The 21,339-nt window shown below is 45.2% G+C and overlaps 1 protein-coding gene across 12 annotated transcripts in view; it reads right to left on the bottom strand.

Moving 5' to 3' along the window:
• Nucleotides 1-21,339, bottom strand: part of myo18a (myosin XVIIIA) — a 155,649-nt gene that overhangs the window by 90,081 nt on the left and 44,229 nt on the right. For 10 of the 12 annotated variants that reach the window (XM_062959264.1, XM_062959266.1, XM_062959267.1 and 7 more), the window contains 13 exons: nt 20,148-20,290; nt 18,856-18,956; nt 18,436-18,499; nt 18,102-18,246; nt 15,896-15,907; nt 13,838-14,011; nt 13,103-13,193; nt 11,990-12,182; nt 10,166-10,252; nt 5,129-5,270; nt 2,827-2,986; nt 2,560-2,746; nt 2,230-2,470 (listed from right to left, as the gene is read on the bottom strand). In XM_062959264.1, coding sequence (XP_062815334.1) covers nt 2,230-2,470; nt 2,560-2,746; nt 2,827-2,986; nt 5,129-5,270; nt 10,166-10,252; nt 11,990-12,182; nt 13,103-13,193; nt 13,838-14,011; nt 15,896-15,907; nt 18,102-18,246; nt 18,436-18,499; nt 18,856-18,956; nt 20,148-20,290 — 1,740 coding nt within the window. The remainder of the gene's footprint in view (nt 1-2,229; nt 2,471-2,559; nt 2,747-2,826; nt 2,987-5,128; nt 5,271-10,165; nt 10,253-11,989; nt 12,183-13,102; nt 13,194-13,837; nt 14,012-15,895; nt 15,908-18,101; nt 18,247-18,435; nt 18,500-18,855; nt 18,957-20,147; nt 20,291-21,339) is intronic. The other 2 variants (XM_062959268.1, XM_062959265.1) reach the window with 2 other exon arrangements.

The following is a 21,339-nucleotide window of genomic DNA, read 5'->3' as shown; positions in this document are numbered from 1 at the left end:
CCAATTGTAGGGGGACCACTGTGTTGAAAGGACAAATCCGCAAGACAGCGCTTGGTGCCTCAAAGCCATCTTTGGTGGTGGGGCTCTCTCCAAAATTGTCAAGGGATGTTTAATAAGGCCAAGCCAGACATCCACACGAAGCTGTGGGCCTGCGCTCCTGCGCTTGGCAGGCAGACGGGAGCCGAGTGAGCCGAGCCGGGCCTCTCTGCCTGTATTGACTGTGGATGGACTACAATTAAATTTATGGGCAGAGATAGCAGTGTTGATTCTTCAGGTCTTAATTAATCATCAGCACCATCGACCGGAGGGGGCCTCCTCTCTCTCGTCCCTCCCCCCTGCGGGCCATTGATCCCGAGCCCTGCGCAGCCCATCGATCGGGCTTCAGAGCACTAACAACCTGGTTTTGAAATAATAAACACCAATTCCACTGTGCATCTTTCGGAAGGATGAATACAGAAGTGTGCTTAGTTGGGGGACCGGGGAGGGGGAGTGAGGAAGACGGCAGAAAATAGGAAACGATAGCCAAGTTCAGAAGGGAGGGAAGATGCCACCTTTCCGCAAACCCTGACTGAACTTGCAGACCGAAAGGTCCCAGGTTCAAATCCCGGGAGCGGAATAAGCACCCACTGTTAGCCCCAGCTCCTGCCAACTTAGCAGTTCGAAAACATGCCAATGTGAGTAGATCAATAGGTACCGCTCCGGCGGGAAGGTAACGGCGCTTCATGCAGTCATGCCGGCCACATGACCTTGGAGGTGTCTACGGACAATGCCGGCTCTTAGAATCATAGAACTCCCAGAGTCAGACATGACTGGACTTAATGTCAGGGGAAACCTTTACCTTTTTATCCCAAACTAATTGGCTAGTTAGTATTAGGGCAACGTCAACCCTGATTGGTTGGAATCACTTCATGGGGAGGAAAGAGGAGACTAAAGTATCAGACAAGAGGAGACTAAAGTATCAGGAATCAGGAAAACTGCTACAACCTAGAAAAGGAATGTTATTGTGTTGTTATTGTTACTATTATCAACTTTATTTATATCCTGCTTTTCTCCCCATAGGGACTCATGGTAGCTATCATCCACACAATCTAATAACAATTTCAGACAAAACCAACACATTTAAAAACAATTAATTATTCGTGTGTGGATATAAAATTAAACACAGTTAAAATTCCATTTAAAAACTCGCCATCCCCGCAAAATGCCATGCACAGCCTCCCCAGCAGCCTGCCCCGCGTTCTCCCCCAAAATGCCTGATGGCAAAGAAATGCCTTACTATTTACTACTACTATGGAAGTTGGAAGAGTTGTAGTTCATCTACACCCAGAGAGCACTGTGAACCCAAACACCGATGGATCTGGGCCAAACTTGGCACACAGACCCGACTAGAGTTTGGGGGGAACTGACCTTCCTTTCTGGGAGCTGTAGTTCACCCACAATCAGAGAAACTATGACCTCCACCAATGATGGACCTGGACCAAACCTGGCACTCAGAACCCCAATGACTAACTCAACCTACTAGAGAGCTTTGAGGGGACTAACTCACCATAGTGGGAGCTGTAGTTTACCCTACAGCCAGAGAGTACAATGAACCCTACCGATGATGCATTTAGAGCAAACTTGCCCAACATAACAAACTTTAAATACTGATGGAGTGTCAGGGGTTAACATGGTGTGATATCAGTTGTAGTTCACCCACAACCTTATGCATTTTGTGCAATTAAAAATGACTTATTCAAATAACCTGGGCAACGCTGGGTACCCAAGCTTGTATGACATAAAGGATAAGCTATAACCTCCAGGACCAATTCATCACGGGCAAACATGGCTCCCTGGCTACAAGAGGGGTAACAATGTAATGAGCTATACAAAACACAATAATGGTTGTCTCCTTGGCTTTACTATTGTTTCAAAACCTGTGGAGTCCTGAGGAATCCTTCCAGAACTGCAGGGACTCTGAATCGGTTTGCCTTTAGGCCAATCTAATCCTTTTAGGACTTCAGAGACTTATATCATTTTGTTTGATTTATAATACTGAGTTAGATACTTTTGGGTTATATACCAAAGGACTGAGCATTAATTCTGTGAATGTAATATGTATATGATGCTCCAATATATATATTGTGTACTACTTATGTTTTGAAGCATTATTGTGTTTTGTATAACTCATTACATTGTTTAGAATAGACATCTGTGTTTATCCAATAGTACAAGAGGGGTAATACCAACCTTGGCGGTACATCCGGAGGGCATCCAGGAGGCGGGAACCTCTGATCTGGGCCCTCAGGAGCGGGACATCCAGCTGCATAAGGCCAGCCTCACAGTGTTCGCCATGAAGGTCCAGCTCGCTGGTGCTCACCCGCCGTGCTCCGGGGCCCCGAGCATCACCACTACTCCAGCCATCCACTTTGGGCAGGAAGCAGTGTACGAAGTGGAGCTTGGACTTCTTCAAGGTGTCGACCAGGGCATCCTGAGGGGCAGCGAAAAGGCACTGAGTCCAGGTAAGGCCAGGAAGAAGCAGAGTTGTGGGTTTGGGACTGCACATACGCAGAGACTCACCACTTGCAGCTTGATCTGGATGCAGAGGGACTTCTTCTTCACAGCTGCCACCCCCGTGGTGAAGGTCTTCCGCATGCTGGTAGCCCGGCGCAGAGCCAGCTGAGAGCCTCCCTCGAGGCCGGCAATGGAGCCTGACAAGACCATGGCATTTCCCGCCCGTCCCGCAAAGAGATTGCTGATGATTTTCCTGAGAGGGAGAAAAGGAACACGGTCAGCCCATGCCTCATCCCCAAAGGGAATCTGGGGCGACTGCTGCCCACGGCTTACTTCTGGGAGTCCTGCAGGAGGGCCGAGGCGTTCTGGGAGGCTGGGTTCTGCCGGACGTAGCTCAGCCAGCCCGTGGTGTCATACTCCACCCAATTGGTGCCGTAGCTGTGGCCCAGGAAGAAGTGCCGGGGCTTGGTGCTCCGGAGCAGCGGATCGTGGCCTGTGGGAGGAAGATGGAGGAAGCATAAAGTGGACAACACCTCCAATTTTCCTGCACTAGCCTTTTCATGGCCTGTTAGAACAGCCACTGGTAGAGCTATCTATCTGTCCTATCTATCTATCTATCTATCTATCTATCTATCTATCTATCTATCTATCTACCCTGTTTCCCCTAAAATAAGACATCCCCAGAAAATAAGACCTAGTAGAGGTTTTGCTGAATTGCTAAATCTAAGGCCTCCCCTGAAAGTAAGACCTAGCAAAGTTTTTGTTTGGAAGCATGCCCAACGAACAGAACACCAGAGCATGCAGGATCGGTAAATGTATGTACCATAGAGTGTTGTAAATGGAAATATTGGTACAGTAGTAACAAGAAATTCTTGATAGGATTCACAGTTTGTCTGGTTATGCTGGTTAATGATGACAACTACTGTACTGTATATAATATTCTTTTTTTTTTGTTGAACAATAAATGTGAATTCTTCTTCATGGAAAAATAAGACATCCCCTGAAAATAAGACCTAGCACATCTTTGGGAGCAAAAATTAATATGACACTGTCTTATTTTCGGGGAAACACAGTATCTTTCATCTATCCATCCATTTGCCTATGTCATCTATCATCCATCCATCCATCCGCCTATCATCTATCATCCATTTATCATCTATCTCTCTATCTCTCCATCCATCCACATCATTACCTTTATTGTTACTTAATCTTATTTACTTGTTATTAATGTATTTTATTTTTGTCTCAAGCCCTGCATTTGTCTCGAAACCTGGCACTGAAATCTAGAGGGAGAGCATCTTTATTTGTTGCCTGCCAGGTCTGTGGATGTTCGCGTTATTCACCTCTGCAGCCAAGAACAAACAATACCTCTAATATACTTTCTGCCAGATGAGAAAGATTTTTGTGTCCTTCCAAAGTGCTAAACCGTGCTTTGGGACACGGCGCGGGCAATTACTTTGCGCAGAAAATACGTGCGGTTTTTTCTAGGAAGGTGAATGTGTTTGCCGCACACCAATACCAGGGGAATTTCTACATAGGAGCCAATGCTTCCTGTGCAAAGCCATGTATTCTCGGCAGCCAAGCCATGTATGCTTTTGCACTAACAAATACTTGCTGAAGCACAAAAAAATACGTGTGGCTGCCTCACGGCGATGCAGTTCTCTCAGGATCTTCGCTGGGAAATGGGGACAATGGCACACAGTATTTCTATTCCTAGTTTGAATGTATCATTCTCATTTGGACTCATTTACATTACAAAGGATGTGTTCTCAAGTCACCTGTCAAGTTACAGTGAGTCCATGAATGCATTTCAGAGGGTTTTCTTAGGCAAGGAATGCTCAGAGGTGGTTTGGCCAATTCCTTCCTCCAACATATCACCTATAGCACCTGATATTTCTTGTGATTCCGCATCCAAGGCCTGCCATTGCTGAGCTTCCCAGATCTAATAGTTATGGTGCTTTCATGGTGTTGAATAAAGGCCGGGCTGTGGCGCAGGCTGGTGAGCAGCCAGCTGCAGCCAGCTGCAACAAATCACTCTGACCAAGAGGTCATGAGTTCGAGGCCAGCTCGGAGCCTATTTTTGTCTTGTCTTTCTTCTATGTTAAAGGCATTGAATGTTTGCCTTATATGTGTAATGTGCTTTGCCCTGAGTCCCCTTCGGGGTGAGAAGGGCGGAATATATATACTGTAAATAAAATAAATAAATAAATAAATAAAGACTCTGTATTCTTCTCTTTATTCAACACTGTGAAAGCACCATAAATCTGTATTCTTCTCTTAGGAGCCCCGGTGGCAAAGTGTGTTAAAGCGCTGAGCTGCTGAACTTGCAGACCAAAAGGTCCCAGGTTCAAATCCCGGGAGTGGAATGAGCGCCCGCTGTTAGCCCCAGCTCCTGCCAACCTAGCAGTTCGAAAACATGCCAATGTGAGTAGATCAATAGGTACTGCTCTGGCGGGAAGGTAACGGCATTCCATGAAGTCATGCCGGCCACATGACCTTGGAGGTGTCTATGGACAACGCCGGCTCTTCGGCTTAGAAATGAAGATGAGCACCAACCCCCAGAGTCGGTCACGACTGGACTTAAAGTTAGGGGATAACATTTACCTTTACCCTATTCTTCTCTTATCTCCGTTACCTTTTTTGTCTCCATCCTGAGGGCCATAGTAGGTGAACAGTCGGTCCAGAAGAGTGTCTTCGTTGCCACCAGGCTGAAGAGATTCCTCTTCCAGGAGCCATAATAAGCCCCTGGCTTCATCAGTCCGAGCGAGAGTACGGACCTGCAACAAGGACGCCTTATAGTTATGGGGATAACGGAGCCTGCAGTTGAGCTAAGAAACCCCGGGTGCATTGGGGAGACAGGGAAAGGCAAGGTGAGGGCATGCGCCATGCTTGAGAGGGGCCCAGCAATGCCAAGGGACGGAACTACATGCCCCATTGTTGCCGTGTCTCCTCTCTTCGAAGCGCGAGTAAGCGAGCGACAGCCAGGACCGGCTCAGAAACGATCCCTTTCGCCCGGGAAGAATCAATACTTAATACCAGAGACAGGAGAAACATATATTGTCTAGTAAAATGTTCCACCGCACGACGTTTACTCGGTAGAAATTCAATCTGGAGGCTTAAGCAGGCGAAATTACTCCCCGCAACTCAGCAGGGAGCAATCTAGAGGAGCGGCAGATCTGTGTGAACGCACTCACAAAGATGGAGAGAGGCACAAAGGGTTCGGTTAGCTTTCCCTTCCAAGGGGCCTTGGCCTTTCCCTTTGGAAGGTTCACAAGACTGCGCCTCTTTGGGGGACCGGGTCTGTCTCCCAGCTTTGCTACTTCTTTCGGTCCCAAGAGAAGCCAAACCCTAAATTCCAGGTCTCTATTCCTCTGGCCCTGTCTCCAGAAGACCACATCAGCTCTAGATTATTAAATATGGTTTTCTGTGGGCAAGCAGATGGTGACTACTGGATGGCATATGTTCTAGATCAGAAACTAGAGCTGATTTTCTGAATCAGCACCCCAGATAACCAAACCGAATCTAACGTTGACCAAAAACTGATTCGTAACCCTTTTGGTACGAATGTTGGAGAGTGGTCCCTGGTCAAAGTGGTCCCTGATCTATAGATAATATAGATACTGTTGAACTCTAACTCTCTAACTCTCAGCCCCTTGACTGTGTTGCTTTGGAGATCGATGGGAACTGTAGCCCAATCTCCCAAGACAGGGATATCCATTGGGGGGGAGCACAAGTTACTAGGTAAATAGATTGCTGCTATCTTATTATTATGGAGCCTCCAACAGTGCAGTGAGTTAAAGCGCTGAGCTGCTGAGCTTGCGGACCAAAAGGTTTCAGGTTCAAATCCAGGGAGTGGAATGAGCGCCCGCTGTTAGCCCCAGCTTCTGCCAACCTAGCAGTTTGAAAACATGCAAATGTGAGTAGATCAATAGGTACTGCTATAGCGGGAAGGTAACAGCGCTCCATGCAGTCATGCTGGCCACATGACCTTGGAGGTGTCTACGGACAACGCCAGCTATTCGGGTTAGAAATGGTGATGAGCCCCAACCCCCAGAGTCGGACACGACTGGACATAACGTCAGGGGAAACCTATACCTTTACCTATCCTATTATTGGGGAGGGGCATTGCAATTGTAATTTTGGTTATTGCAATTTAGGAGACCCAAACGTCATCTCTCCCATAGAGCTTATTTTATATGAGCTTTTAATTATTATCTTTATTTTATCATGTTATATTTTAAGCATATTTGCTTCTGTTTTTATGATTGTATACGGCATTGAATATTTACCTTTTGTATGTGTAAACCACCCTTCAGGGACAGAGGGCGGGTTAAATATATTATTATTATTATTATTATTATTATTATTATTATTATGTTTCGCAGGAGTCAACAAAGATATACTGCACATGAGGAGGTTAAGAGATCAGGCAGCCCCTTGCCTTTGCAAGGAGTCAGAGGGACAAGGGAGAGCGATATTGTGTTGTCGAAGGCTTTCATAGCCCAGATCACAGGGTTATTGTATGTTTTCCGGGCTGTATGGCCATGTTCCAGAAGCATTCTCTCCTGACGTTTCGCCCACATCTATGGCAGGATGTCTGCCATAGATGTGGGCGAAACGGTAGGAGAGAATACTTCTGGAACATGGCCATACAGTCCGGAAAACAGACAACAACCCTGAGAGCGATATTGCTTCGGTGACTCTGCTTCCCTTTGCCGCACAAACTGTCAGAAACCATCCCCGCCAGAGCCGCCTTGGTGCAGCACTAACAGGGCCCCCGCCATTAGAATGACAAGCGGCAGGCGGGCCCTTCAAGCCTCACCGCCTCCCCGCTCCTTTATGGGTCTGGACCCTAATGGAAAAGGAAAATTATGGGCTGCGAGGGTGACAGTCGCTCAGCGCAGCACAGCAACGGCCGTGGTGGTGGTGCTGATGGGGGTGGAGGCAGCGACTTCTCTCTAAACCCTTCTTCTTTCCTTCCAAAATACATAAAATCAGCTCCCCCTTGGCAAAGCTCCCTTCTGCTGTTCTTCAGGCTTGTTTTCAACTCCCACAAATTGCACAGACGGCTGTAAAGGCCCCTAAGAGCAAAAAATAAAACCATTTTTGCTAGTCCAACACACCTAAAGGCCAGCCAGTTGGGGAAAGCACATCGAAATATCTGTTTCCAGTGCGGAAGAATGGATATTTTATTCTTACTATTACCGCTGCTACTATTATTGTCACCTACTTATAGCCTGCTTTTCATCCAGTAATGGGCAGCAATGCGTTATTATTATTGTCATCGATCCCGCCTTTTATTATACTTGTGGTTTCGGAACGTAGAGGTCTTTTGGTGTGTTAAATCTTACAAGGGCCCCTGCTCCATATTGCAATTGCATGAGTCAATTGGCACTTTGCCAGCCACCTTGGAGGCTTTGCCCACTTCTGACCCCAACCTTCGGAAACCCAGACCCTTTGAGGCCCTATGGCGCCTGTGCATTATTTTGTGTGTCTGAGAAAGAGAGATCCTTGCCACATCGCAGGACCCTGACTCTCTGCTGAGCACTAGGCAAACACATTTGGAAAATGCACATCCATTAGGGCATATTAGCATTTTATAACCCATTATCAGCTCTCTGGATTCTATTTCCTCAGAGAAGAGTGGAGGAGGGGGGATTCTTTTCCAGACCAACACAAGAGATGGGAAAGCATTCAAAGCCTCTCTCTCATACACACACACAACTGGCCCCCTTTGATGTGTTCAGCAGAATCCTCCTTGCCATGTTTCCAGAATAATAGCACCAATAAGGACTGTTTACCTCGTAATTCCAGCATAGCAGAGCTGGGCACGTTGGGCACCCAAAGCACAGAGCTGCGGCTCTCCCTTCTCCCCACCTTTGCCTTTTACGCACGTAGGTGCCTCCCTCGCTGCAGCTGCTATCCCTGTTCATCAGGCAAGAACTGCGCAGATCTGAGCAAAGGCCTAACCGTCCCCGACAGCCGCCTCCCCACCTGAAGCTGGAGCCCTCGCTCCTCATTAGAGACGCCTAATTGGAAGGGTAAACGATCGCTCGGCCGGGGCATGGCTCCCTCGGAAGGGGAGACCCTGCCAGCCGCTCCGGATTCTCTTCTAGCCCTCCCCAGTGCAGCCCAGGTGCAGACTGGGCCTTCTCTGTAGCTCCAGGTGGCCAAACTGGGGCAGTTTGCATTTTGGGAAAACCATTGGAACCTTCTTGGAAGAATCCCATCGCTCCAAAGACCTTAATGCCTTCCAAGTCTTTGGTTCAACCTCCCAGTTGAACAGAAGGGAAGCAAAGGCGACCTTGTTTCAATGCAATATAGCAACGTCCTTGCAGACGGCCAATTCTCTCACTCCAGAAGCGACACAAGTTGCTCCTGACACGAAAAAAAAAATACGGTAAAACCAAGGCACCTGTTCCAGTCTCATCCATCACCTGAGTTTAAACTATGCAGTAGTTTAACCACCAGCTGTAGTAAATCTTGTCAGTCAAGAGGTTGACAGTTCGAAGCCCGGATCAGGGTGAGCTCCTGGCTTTTAATCAAGCTCCCACCTACTGAGCAGTGTGAAAGCAAAATGTGAATAGATAAATAGGTACTGCCTAAAAACGGGGAGATATTTTAAGGCACCCATAAGGAAATGCCAGAAAAATGCTGGCAATTTGATCAAGGAGGAAGTTTATGAACAAAGCTCTTCGACAGGGAGATGGAGCGACAGCATCCCCCGCCATAGCCGGAACCGAGCACAAGTCTCCAAGATGCCAAAGATGAGAAAAGCCTATACACACACACACACATATACAGTATGTATCTCGGGGAGATAGGGCGGAATACAAATAAAGTTTTATTATTATCATTACTACAGTAGAGTCTCACTTATCCAAGGTTCTGTATTATCCATGGCAATCTGCCTTTTAGTAGTCATTGTTTTTGTAGTCAATGTTGCAATGATTTGGTGCTAAATTCGTAAATACAGTAATTACTACATAACATTACTGTGTACTGAACTGCTTTTTCTGTCAATTTCTTGTAAAACATGATGTTTTGGTGCTTAATTTGTAAAATCATAATGTAATTTTATGTTTAATAGGCTTTTTTCTTAATCTCTCCTTATTGTCCAAGATTTTCATTTATCCAAGGTTCTGCCGGCCCGTTTATCTTGGATAAGTGAGACTCTACTATATGTATCTGTCTATGTACAATTGTCTGTCTTGTCAGTATCTAAAACGGCATTGGATGTTTGCCGTATATGTATGTTCTGTGATACACTTTGAGTCCCCTTCAGGGTGAGAAGAGCAGAATATAAATTCTGCAAATAAAATAAAGATATAATGAGCTTGGCCCAAGTTTGTTCCTCCCAAGCCTTGAGCTTCCTCAAAACTCTTCAACAAGGTCAGTTTCTACCTTCCCAGCACTTAGGAGATTCTGGAGATTGCATTCCCAAAAACTTATGCTTCCAAGGTCTGGCGTTTTGCACCCAAAGCAACCCAAGCCTTCAACAGACCCACCTGCCCGACCCACCCGAAAAATGCACCCCACGGCCAAGCACCTGGGCAGCAGGCAGGGCAGCAGCGGATGCAAAGGAATTGGGGGACGATGGGATGGAGAGTGAAGAACAGACCGACGTGGCGATCGAGGGTCCTCCCACCCGCTCCCCTTCCATGCAGCTTACCAGAGCCTGGTGTGACGCTTGGTCTACTGTGGCTACAGAACCAGATGTACTGGGCTCTAAGGCATCTAAGGAAAGGTCTATGTTTTCCTAGAGAGGACGGACAGAGGAGGAGCGATTAGTGGCCCGTTTGGCTACAGATTCCAGTTAAAGGCACCCAGAGAAAGAAGAACAGGGGGAGAGGGGGAGAGACATGATATTGGGGTGGGGGAGAAAATAAGAAAAAGATCACAGTCAGTGCATTAGTTGAAAGACAATCTAGAGTCACACGGCAGCAGAGGCTTCCTTGGATAACCCTGGGGACAGAAATGAAGTGCTGAAAACTGTGTACATTCCCAGATGAAAATGGGTTTTGTGCTCCAAAGAGAGTGCAAAGGAACTGGGGAGGGGGGCATCCTTGGTAAAGGCTATCTAGTCTGACCCAATTCTGCCACTTTAAAGATGTCCACCCAACCTTGGCCTCCAAGAAAGGACGGCCTGCCACTTCAAAGAAAGCCTTTCTGCTCTATCTCCGTAATGTGTTTAGGTAGAATCTCTTTTCTTCTTTGTTTTGTCGAAGGCTTTCAAGGCCGGAATCATTGGGTTGCTGAATGGCCATGTTCCAGAAGCATTCTCTCCTGACGCTTTGCCCACATCTACGGCAGGTTGTGAGGTCTGTTGAAAACGAGGCAGGTGGGGCTGATATATCTGTGGAATGATGTCCAGGGTGAGAGAAAGATCTCTTGTCTGTTTAAAGCAAGTGTGAAAGTTGCAACTGGCCACCTTGGTTAGCACTGAATGGCCTTGCAGCTTCAAAGCCTGGCTACTTCCTGACTGGGAGGTTTTAACTGGCCCACCCTGGACTTTCCACAGACATATAAACCCCACTTGCCTTGTTCTTTATTTACTGTCCTGATTTTAGAGTTTTTAAATACATTCACGCTGGCCTCCAACTGATAAGAGTTCTTCCCTCACCCTGGACTTCCTACCGATACATATAAACCTTCCTTGCTGAGATTCTCCATACCTCACAACCTCTGAGGATGTCTGCCATACATGTGGGCGAAACATCAGGAGAGAATACTTCTAGAAGATGGCCATACAGCTCGGAAAACATACAACAACTCTTTTTAAATATTGTTTGCCAGATTTTGTTCATTTTCATGGTTCCCTCCTTTCTGTTCAAATTGTCCACATGCTTGTGGATTTAAATGGCTTCTCTGTGTAGCCTGACATGGTAGTTGTTTGTTCATGAAAAAAAACCCCACTTGCCTAGTTTCCAACAGACCTCACAACCTCTGAGGATGCCTGCCGTAGATGTAGGTGAAACATCAGGAGAGAATGCTTCTGGAACACGGCCATACAGCCCGGAAAACACACAACAACCCAGTGATTCCGTTCATGAAAGTCTTCAACAACACATTCATTGAAAAACTCCAGCAAAATGTGCTGAAGGATATCCCTCCCACAACAACAAAGTTGCTCTGTCCAGTACACTTTTTATGTTTTTATGACAGAATTAGGAAATGACATTTATAACCCACCCACAAAAATCATGTTACATAGTGTAATTGCCCCTGTCCATGAAAACCCCTGCTTTCTAGGAGAGAACAGATGAGAAATAACTAATTTGGGGTTAAATCAGGAGATCTAAAGTGGAGGTCTGAATCAGCTGCACTCTACAGGGTCTCAATTAGAAGGCAGCGCAAGAAAGGGATTAGCCGAGGAGCGAAGAGGGGTCCCTAGGCCCTACCTGGGCCCTCTCCTTTTCCATGAAGAGACTCAGGCGTCATGGCTGCATCGGAGCTGGGACTGACATCAACTTCTACCCAGCGTCCCTGACCCTACCTCCTTGTAGCGCTCCAGCTCCTGCACAAAAGTGCGTTCGTGGAAGAGAGTCTGCAGCCGCTCCTGGGCATAGTTGTGGCACAGCTCCTCAAAGGTGGCCCCGCGGCTCTGGCCAGCCATCTCTGGGTTCTGGAAGCCCGGGGTGTCCACGATCATCATGGAACACAAGGAGCGCTGGCTGGATTTCAAGGCTCTGGCAGGAAGGAGAGAGACGGCGAGTGAGAGAATCAGGGGAGAGCTAGGCCTCCACAACAGGAGAGAAATTGAATTTGTTGACTAAAAATAGCATTAACAGTACATAGATACACTTTGTAAGATTTGTATACATTCAAGAGACTTTAGATAATTGACCTGTCAGTACTCTTTAATTAAAATAGAAATGTTTACAAGCTTTGTTATTAAGATATTTAAAAACTAAGGTAAAGGTAAATGTTTCCCCTGACGTTAAGTCCAGTCGTGACCGACTCTGGGGGTTGGTGCTCATCTCCATTTCTAAGCCGAAGAGCCGGCATTGTCCGTAGACACCTCCAAGGTCATGTGGCCATTGGTATGACTGCATGGAGCGTCTGTACCTTCCCGCTGGAGCGGTACCTATTGATCTACTTGCATTTGCATGTTTTCGAACTGCTAGGTTGGCAAGAGCTGGGGCTAACAGCGGGTGCTCATTCCACTCTCGAGATTTGAACCTGGGACCTTTTGGTCCACAAGTTCAGCAGCTCAGTGCTTTAACACATTGTGCCATAAATATATACACACAAACCTAAATATATACTATCCTGGGTACCCAGCGTTGCCTGGGTTATTTTAAAAAGTCAGTTTTTAATTGTACAAAATGCATAAGGTTGTGGATTAACTACAACTGACATCATGCCAAATTAAACCGGAGAAACTCCGTCAGTATTTTCTTCCCAGAGGGACTAGAAAGGGCCCTCTCTGTGATGACATTTTTAATCCCACAGAGACAAATGCTATTAAAGAAAGAGTACTGGAGAACTGTTCTCTAGTTACACTGTTTTTCAACTGCTTTTGTTTTATCGCACTAATGGTATGCCTCACCACCTATTTTCACCTTTCCCCAAAAAACCTATTGGAGACTCTGCTTCCCAAGGCTACCTGTTCAGGAGGGAAATGAGCAGTGTGAAGAGTTCGGAGTACAAGCCACAGGCTAGGGCCTCCAAGCACTCCAAGGCCGATGCCTTTGGACCTGGAGGTGGATAAAGACAGAGAACAAGTCAGTGAAGAGGCAGAGCAGCATTAAAAAGACTCCTTTGGGTGGAGAAAAACAAAACACTGTGCTTTAAAAAATGACCCAAGTTTCCAAGGAAGAAATAAACTGTCATGGCCAAAAATTACCTAACATATTCTAAGTGATGGTAGAGTTAATACCTCTGGTCTAACCAAATGTAAAAGGGTTTATCTACTGCAATTAGGGTGGTGGTTAATTCAATGGGAGTAGCATGTAGGTTGTCGTTATCTATACACATAATAAAAGTGAAAATATCTTCGGGGTTGTTGTCTGTTTTCCGGGCTGTCTGGCCATGTTCCAGAAGTATTCTCTCCTGACGTTTCGCCCACATCTATGGCAGGCATCCTCAGAGGTTGTGAGGTATGGAGAAACTAAGCAAGGAAGGTTTATATGAACCCAAACAACGATGGATCTGGGCTACACTTGGCACACATTCCTGATATGCCAAAATTTGATTTCTGAAGGGTTTTGGAGGGAACTGACTTTCCTTTCTGGGAGTTGTAGTTCACCCACAACTACAACTCTTTTATTTAAGGAGGAAAGAACGATTGGACTGGGAAGTAGGCAAGGGTCATGCAGGGCCTGTCTGTTTCCTATCATACCTGAGCCATCCGCCATTGCCGCGTCGTCGGGTCCCTGGCGGAAGGAGGTGGACCTCTGAAGGGTTCCTTTGGGCTGGTGCTTGAAGATGGCGGAGGAGAGCTCTTCCAAGGTGCAGCCCAGCAGGTAGGCCGCCTTCTGCGCCCATTCGTGGCGTGCAAATTGCTTCCTCCCGGCTGCAAAGAGAAGAGAGGATAAAGGACTGCCATGTCACTGAAAGGGGGAGGCAGGCATTTCTGGAGCAGGTTCAGCATCCCTCCCTTGTCAAGGCAGGACCTCCCTGTCCCCTGAATGGGGACACAACAACCCCCTCCCCAAGGAGCAGAGGAACAAGGGGGAAATTTCATTTCAGTGTAGCAGGATCCCCTTGTAATTTTTCACAACGTGCAGCAATAAAGAGGAGGGAAAGAGACAAGGAGGGAAAGGAGACCAGGAGGTGGCAGGGAGACATAATGAAAATGTATTTAAGGAATCTGATGAGAGAAGATTGGAGGTCAACAGCTTAATGCCTCCTCCGTCAGGCTAATCATGGCAATGAGCCATTGCGAGGGGGGAAACGGGGGCCCCGACGGGAAGGCAAGCCACGCTGTGTGTGCACGGGTTGCGGAGACGCCATAGAGAACAAAAAGACAAGGAAGAAAGGGATATCGGAGGGAGCACGGGGTATGATTTGTCTCCATTACAGCACAGTGACAGCTTTCTGTGGATTCTGTTGAATTCCACTGCCCCTGAATATGTTTTTCAGCTTTGAAGGTGCCGGATTTTGCTGCGACAGGGGGAATTTTAACAAGGCCTTGGAGGGTTTTCCTTCCAACAAAGGTGGAACTCTCTTACAATTGACAACAACACTGAACCTGGGAGTGTCATGAAGGAGCACCAAGAAGAATCGAGGTGATTAAACCAATACATGGCTGCCTTCAGCTCCAGAAGAGAGAGCACAAAAAGCAAGAGAAAACTGAGCAGCCACGCAGCACGAATTCCAGCAAGCGACTGGATTATAGGCTCTCATACAGTTTGGAACCGTTAGGCCACACTTGTATCAGAAGAAACCAATCCAGGATAAATAGCCTGGAATGTTTTGGTGGGAGTTGGATTTACAACACCCAGAATAGCTCTTAAGTCTGAAAAAAACTATTTGCGTCAAGGGTTGCTGTGAGTTTTCCGAAACGTATGGTCATGTTCCAGAAGCATTCTCTCCTGATGTTTCGCCCACATCTATGGCAGGGCAAAATAATCAGGGCCAGCTAACACCCCAACAAAGGATTCCCCCAGGCAGAAAGCAGCCAGACTTTAATAATAATAATAATAATAATAATAATAATAATAATAATAATAATAATAATAACTTTATTTATACCCCGCCACCATCTCCCCATGGGGACTCGGGGCGGCTCACAATGTTACAAAAGTAACAGCGCAAATACATTAACAACATACACAGTTTAAAACACAAGAAGATGATAAAACAGAAATTAAAACAAAGGTTTATACAACAGTAGTAATATCAATATCCTTTGAAGCTGAAAGGCTATTCAATGCTAATCTAGCTGGCTAATGTCAACATTGACACTTGCCTCCAACAGACAAGAGTTTTTTCTCCCACCCTGGGCATTATTCCACAGATATATAAACCCCACTTGCCTAGTTCACAACAGACCGCACAACCTCTGAGATTGCCTGCCATAAATGTGGGTGAAACGTCTGAAGAGAATGCTTCTGGAACATGGCCAGACAGCGCGGAAAACTCAAAGCAACTCAGAGATTCCGGCCATGAAAGCCTTCGACAACATATTGAACATCTCTACGGAGAGAAACTGTTCTAAGACACACAGAGATTGGAAAAACTAAAAATGTGTTTCAAGCTTTGCAGATACTCTTTTACATGTGTCCCTTCTAAGTGTCTAGAAGTGCTGGCAAAGGGCATGTTGAGCTACAAACGGGGACAGAAATACTAGCCGCAGAGGCACAAACATGAGCGTGAAGTAGTGGAGAGGAAAGACAGGTAGAGTGAGACAGAAAGGAGGTGGGTTTTGTTTATTTAAGGAGGGAGGGAGCCATACCTTCGTTGCCGTCTGCATTGCAAGGGGAACAGCATGCACCATGCAAACACAAGAAAGAGGGAGTTAGAACACAGCCGAGACATACATCAAAAGCTGCCTGCAGAGAGGGAGGGAGGCACAACGCCACCCCCTTCCAATGCAAAAACACCAACACAAGAGACAAGTCGACACACTCCAAGTTGGGGGGAAAGACTCGGCTGAGATTGCCTTTTTTTCCTGTAAACTGCATGGGATTCGAAGCCACGCTGGAGGGAAAACGACTTTCTTAAACGCTTACCAATTTCCTCTTTAATTCTGTTTATGCAGCCCCTCTGTTTATGCTGCTTTATGATGGATGTTATGCCATCTCCTTAATTCACTCGCTGATTTGGGTTTTATTGACTGCCGGCCTCTTCGAGGACCACGGAACAGCCAAGAAATGAAGCATGAGATCTATACCTATGCCAACACTATAGGTACAGAGCCTATAGACACAGTATTGGTTCCCACCGATAATATATTGTTTTTCTCTACCTTTATGTCTACTCTGATTTATAATTACTGTATATACTCGAGTATAAGCCTAGTTTTTCAGCCCTTTTTTTAAGACTGAAAAAGCTTCCCTCGGCTTATACTCGGGTGAGGGTCTTGGTTGGCTTATATTTCAGTGAGCTTATACTCGAGAATATATGGTATATTTATTATTTTTCTCTATTATTATTGGTATTATTACATTTATTATTTTTCTCTATTATTGTTGCTACTATTACATTTATTTTACTCTATTTTATTATTAATAATACATCTATTATTTCACTCTGATCTTATTATTATTATTATTATTGCATTTATTATTTTACTCTATTTATTATTACTTGTATTATATTCCTGTATTATTTATTATTATTATTATTATTATTATTACATGTATTATTTTACTCTATTATTATTAAAAGGATACATAAGCACATTGACATTGAAGAAGATGAGAATAATGATTTAATCAGAGTTGGACATTTTTATCTTAGAGCTTTATGTAAATATTCAAAAACATTTAGCCTACTGATGCCTCAATTAATGTAATTTTATTGGTGCCTATTTTTATTTCTGAAATGTACCACCCTTGGCTTATACTGGAGTCAATGTTTTCCCAGTTTTTTGTGGTAAAATTAGGTGCCTCGGCTTATATTCGGGTCGGCTCATACTTGAGTATGTACGGTATATATACAGTAGTGTCTCACTTATCCAACATTCGCTTATCCAACGTTCTGGATTATCCAACGCATTTTTGTAGTCAATGTTTTCAATACATTGCAATATTTTAGTTAAATTCGGAAATACAGTAATTACTATGCAGCATTACTGCATATTTAACTACTTTATCTGTCAAATTTGTTGTGTAACATGATGTTTTTGTGCTTAATTTGTAAAATCATAACCTAATTTGATGTTTTATAGGCTTCTCCTTAATGTCTCCTTATTATCCAACATATTCGCTTATCCAACGTTCTGCCGGCCTGTTTATGTTGGATAAGTGAGACTCTACTGTACTTGTAAACTGTGGTGCCTAGAAGCGGTGGCACCTTGGTGTCTTCATTTTTTGGCCTGTTCCTGGGGTTATTTGGGGTGCTGATTCAGAAAATTGAATTGGAGAGACCACATCAGCTCTAGATTATTAAATATGGTTTTCTCCGCACAAGCAGATGTCGACTATTGTATGGCATGTGTTCTGTAGCAGGAACTAGAGCTGATGTGATCTATCCAATGCAATTTTCTGAATCAAGACCCCAAATAACCTGAATGTTTCTAGGCATTGAATGTTTGCCTTTGTGTTTGTGTATGCTAGAATCCACCCTGAGTCCCCTCAGGGGAAATGTTGTTGTTGTTGTTTTTGTTATTATTAGCAGTTGGGTGTGACTTCAGAGAAAATAAGGTTGTTGGACTACAACTTCCATCATCACCAGCTAAATGAAAAACCACAAATTCAGACAAAATACAGGATTATGTAGAGGTGGATGAATTATAAGCAAAGGCTAAGCCTGCCATAGGAAAATTGAGATGAGACTTGGAATCAAAGAGAAGTCTTCTTAACTTAGGGATAGGGGAGATCATTCTTTGGAAGCTATCTCGCCTTCCAAAGAGACCCTTTATTCAGCTAAGCAAGTCTCAACTCAGCAGAGAGAGAGGAACTGCTGCGGCAGAGCACTAAATCATCCTGGCTGGTTACCTTTGGTGGCTCCGGCCGCCCCCAAGTGATAAATGGCCCCCAAAACGAGCCAGAAGGCCTTCTGCTCCTCGCCAGAGATGCCCATCACTTTCATGGCCGCCTGGAGCTTGCTGAACTGCTGGCCCGCCTTCTGCTTCTCCTCCGGCTACAGCCACAGCGGAAAGGAAATAAAAAATACGACCGGTTGGCCTTGGTTTTTAAAAACCAGAATGACTTTTTACGGCAGCCCAATAAACGCCATTTGTGGAGGGGCCAAGAGGGCTGCACGCCTGGCGCAGAGGCTAAGGGGAGTCCCACAAACACTGCTTCCCAACCCTTCCATGTCACAAGTTACCTTTGACAAAGGCAGAATCCCAAAGACATTGTTTTCAGCCAAGTGGTTCAAATGGAGCTCCGTCCTGGGAGGGAGAAAGGAAGGAAAAGAAGAGGCAGAGTAAGGTAGAAAGACCCACTTGGCCCTTGGACCAAACACAGCCAGAGGCACAAAGGCGGTTATAAGAATCATTGGAGCATGAAGACTGCAGCAAACACACAAACTGGGTTCTTCAATGGCTCCGTCACTTAGGACACTGGCTTGCAGGACAGTTTTTCCTCACTCCAGAGGAAAGATATAAAGCAAGGTTTGAACCCAGGCCTCCCTTCACCACAATGTCGAGCATCTCAGGCTATGTCCAAGAAGAGAAGATATTCCTTTTGAAAATCTGAGAACTTCAAAAGAGGAGATATCTGCCTGGACTGTTCCTGGCATCCTTACCGAAGGGCACTGTCCGCACAGGCCAGGAGGTAGTAGAAGACGTTGAAGGTGGCCTCGTTCGCAGGGCGCTTGGCCACCCTGAGCTTCTCCAGCAGCATCGTCTGAGGAATATAATGAAAAAAGAGGCGCTGGGCACAGATACCTACATGGGCTGTAAATATATGGACCAAACTTCTTTCTGTGCCTCTTTTAATCATGTTACAATTAGAAGTAGTTGTAAATATGGTATTAGATACAGATCAAACCTCTCCAGGAATGGGGGAAACTGCTTTACTATTGTGTGCCTATATGTTGTTTTTGACTTGTAGGTAAGTCTATTATGGGTTTTTCTTGGCAAGATTGGTTCAAAGGGGATTTTGCTTTGCTGCCTCTGAGGCTGAGAGAGCAGGACTTGCCCAAGGTCATCCAGAGCATTTCTCTGGCTAGCATCGATTGTGCAAATACACTCGCTGTCTGAAGGATTGGACCCAGGAGTCACCCCAAACTGCAAACCTACATATTTAAGGGAAGATTAGCCCCATCTTATTCAATTTTCTTTCTTGGGCATTTGGTGCAAATTATGCAGCCCCAGCAGGACCTGACAGCAGGCACCTGGCCTACATAATTTTTGCCTCTCTATATATATTGCATGCAGTCATGCCAGCCACATGACCTTGGAGGTGTCTACGGACAACGCCGGCTCTACGGCTTAGAAATGGAGATGAGCACCAACCCCCAGAGTCAGACATGACTGGACTTAACGTCAGGGGAAAACCTTTACCTTTATTATATATATTGCACTATGCTCAGACTCATTGTCCTGATATAATAATAATAATAATAATAATAATAATAATAATAATAATAATAATACTTTATTTATACCCCGCCACCATCTCCCCACGGGGACTCGGGGGCGGCTCACATGGGGCAAGGCCCAACTAGCACAATTTACAAAAACAACAGCATAAATACATTGAACAATATACAAAAAATAATAAAACACAGTAAGACAATAAAACAAGAGTTAATACGCTGTTTTATCCTGTTTTATGCTGTTTTATGGTTTTATTGTTTATATTATTTATATTGGTTTTATTGTATGACTGTTTATTATATGTGACATTGCGCTTGTTCCCCATGTGAGCCACCCCGAGTCCCCCTGGGGGAGATGGGAGCGGGATATAAAAATAAAGTATTATTATTATTATTATTATTATTATTATTATTACTATTACATATTTCCCACCAAAATGCCCACTCCTCATGCAGAAGTTATACAGACAGCGTACACAGATATTTGCTCTTCTCACCTGCACAGAGGCGGAGGCCACCTGTCCAGCCTGGTCAAAGTCCAGAGAGATGATCTGGGAGAAGCGGGTGGCATTGGCATTCAAGCTGGTGCCGCTGTTGCCAAAGGCTTCCAAGACGGTGTAGAGGGCCTGCCATTTCTCCACTGCCAAGGCAAAAGCAAGGAGAGGCGTGCCAGAGAGCGAGAGAGCAAGCGGTGCCAGCCTGTGTGCGTGTGCAGACACACAAAAGACCCCCCAGAGCATGTGTGGGCCCGACTGGTCATAGCTAGGGCACTGCGGACTCCCATCTCTGTCCTAAGCTCTTTCATACACGCAAAATGTGACATGCAGTTTTCAAATCTGAGTGAAAGATCTTCCAATGTGAAACAGTGAGCATTGCTGTGAGCAACAGAGTCCACTGGGAGGAATCCTACCAAGGAACAGGGTCAAATCCTGACTGAGAAGAAAGAGAGGGCCATGGCCATTGGTGGGATTGGTGAGAAAAGAGGCTGGAGTTGTTTGTGAGGACAGAAAATCCAAAGCAAGTAAAGCCAGGATCTCATCAAAGGAAAGTCGGCTAGTGCTTGTGATGGCCTCAGCATTTGAGTGGTCCCTAAGTAACTTTATTGGGACCCATGGTTTTCATCATGCCAACTATTCAACTAAACTCTGAGAAAACTATGCAAAAAAACACATCCCTTGAGATGTCATCTCTTTCTATATGCTAAATTACACAAGCCAATAAGTGTCTTTCATCAGATATAATTCCAGGTCATTCTTACTGAGGTTTTTTGTGCTGAATTCAGATCTGTGCTTAGTTTTTCTCTATCACATGTAGTTTTTGCAATGAGGCTAATTCAAATGATTAATGCATTTATTCACTGATATCAATTGAATTGAATATTGATATCAATGTGTAAATGCATTGATATCAGTGTGTAAATATTTATTTATTTATTTATTTACTACATTTATATCCCGCTCTTCTCACCCCAGAGAGGACTCAGAGCAGCTTACAAATCAAATGTACATACAATATATTATTAGCATAGCACAATATAAGCATTAAATTACTACATTATACTATATCCTGCCAACCTAGCAGTTCGAAAACATGCCAATGTGAGTAGATCAATAGGTACCGCTCCGGCGGGAAGGTAACGGCACTCCATGCAGTCATGCCGGCCACATGACCTTGGAGGTGTCTACGGAC

Source organism: Anolis carolinensis, unplaced genomic scaffold (assembly GCF_035594765.1).
Source record: "Anolis carolinensis isolate JA03-04 unplaced genomic scaffold, rAnoCar3.1.pri scaffold_7, whole genome shotgun sequence".
NCBI classification, from domain to species: Eukaryota; Metazoa; Chordata; class Lepidosauria; order Squamata; family Dactyloidae; genus Anolis; species Anolis carolinensis.
The sequence above is the reverse complement of the archived record's forward strand: the minus strand, read 5'-3'. Positions and strand labels throughout refer to the sequence as shown.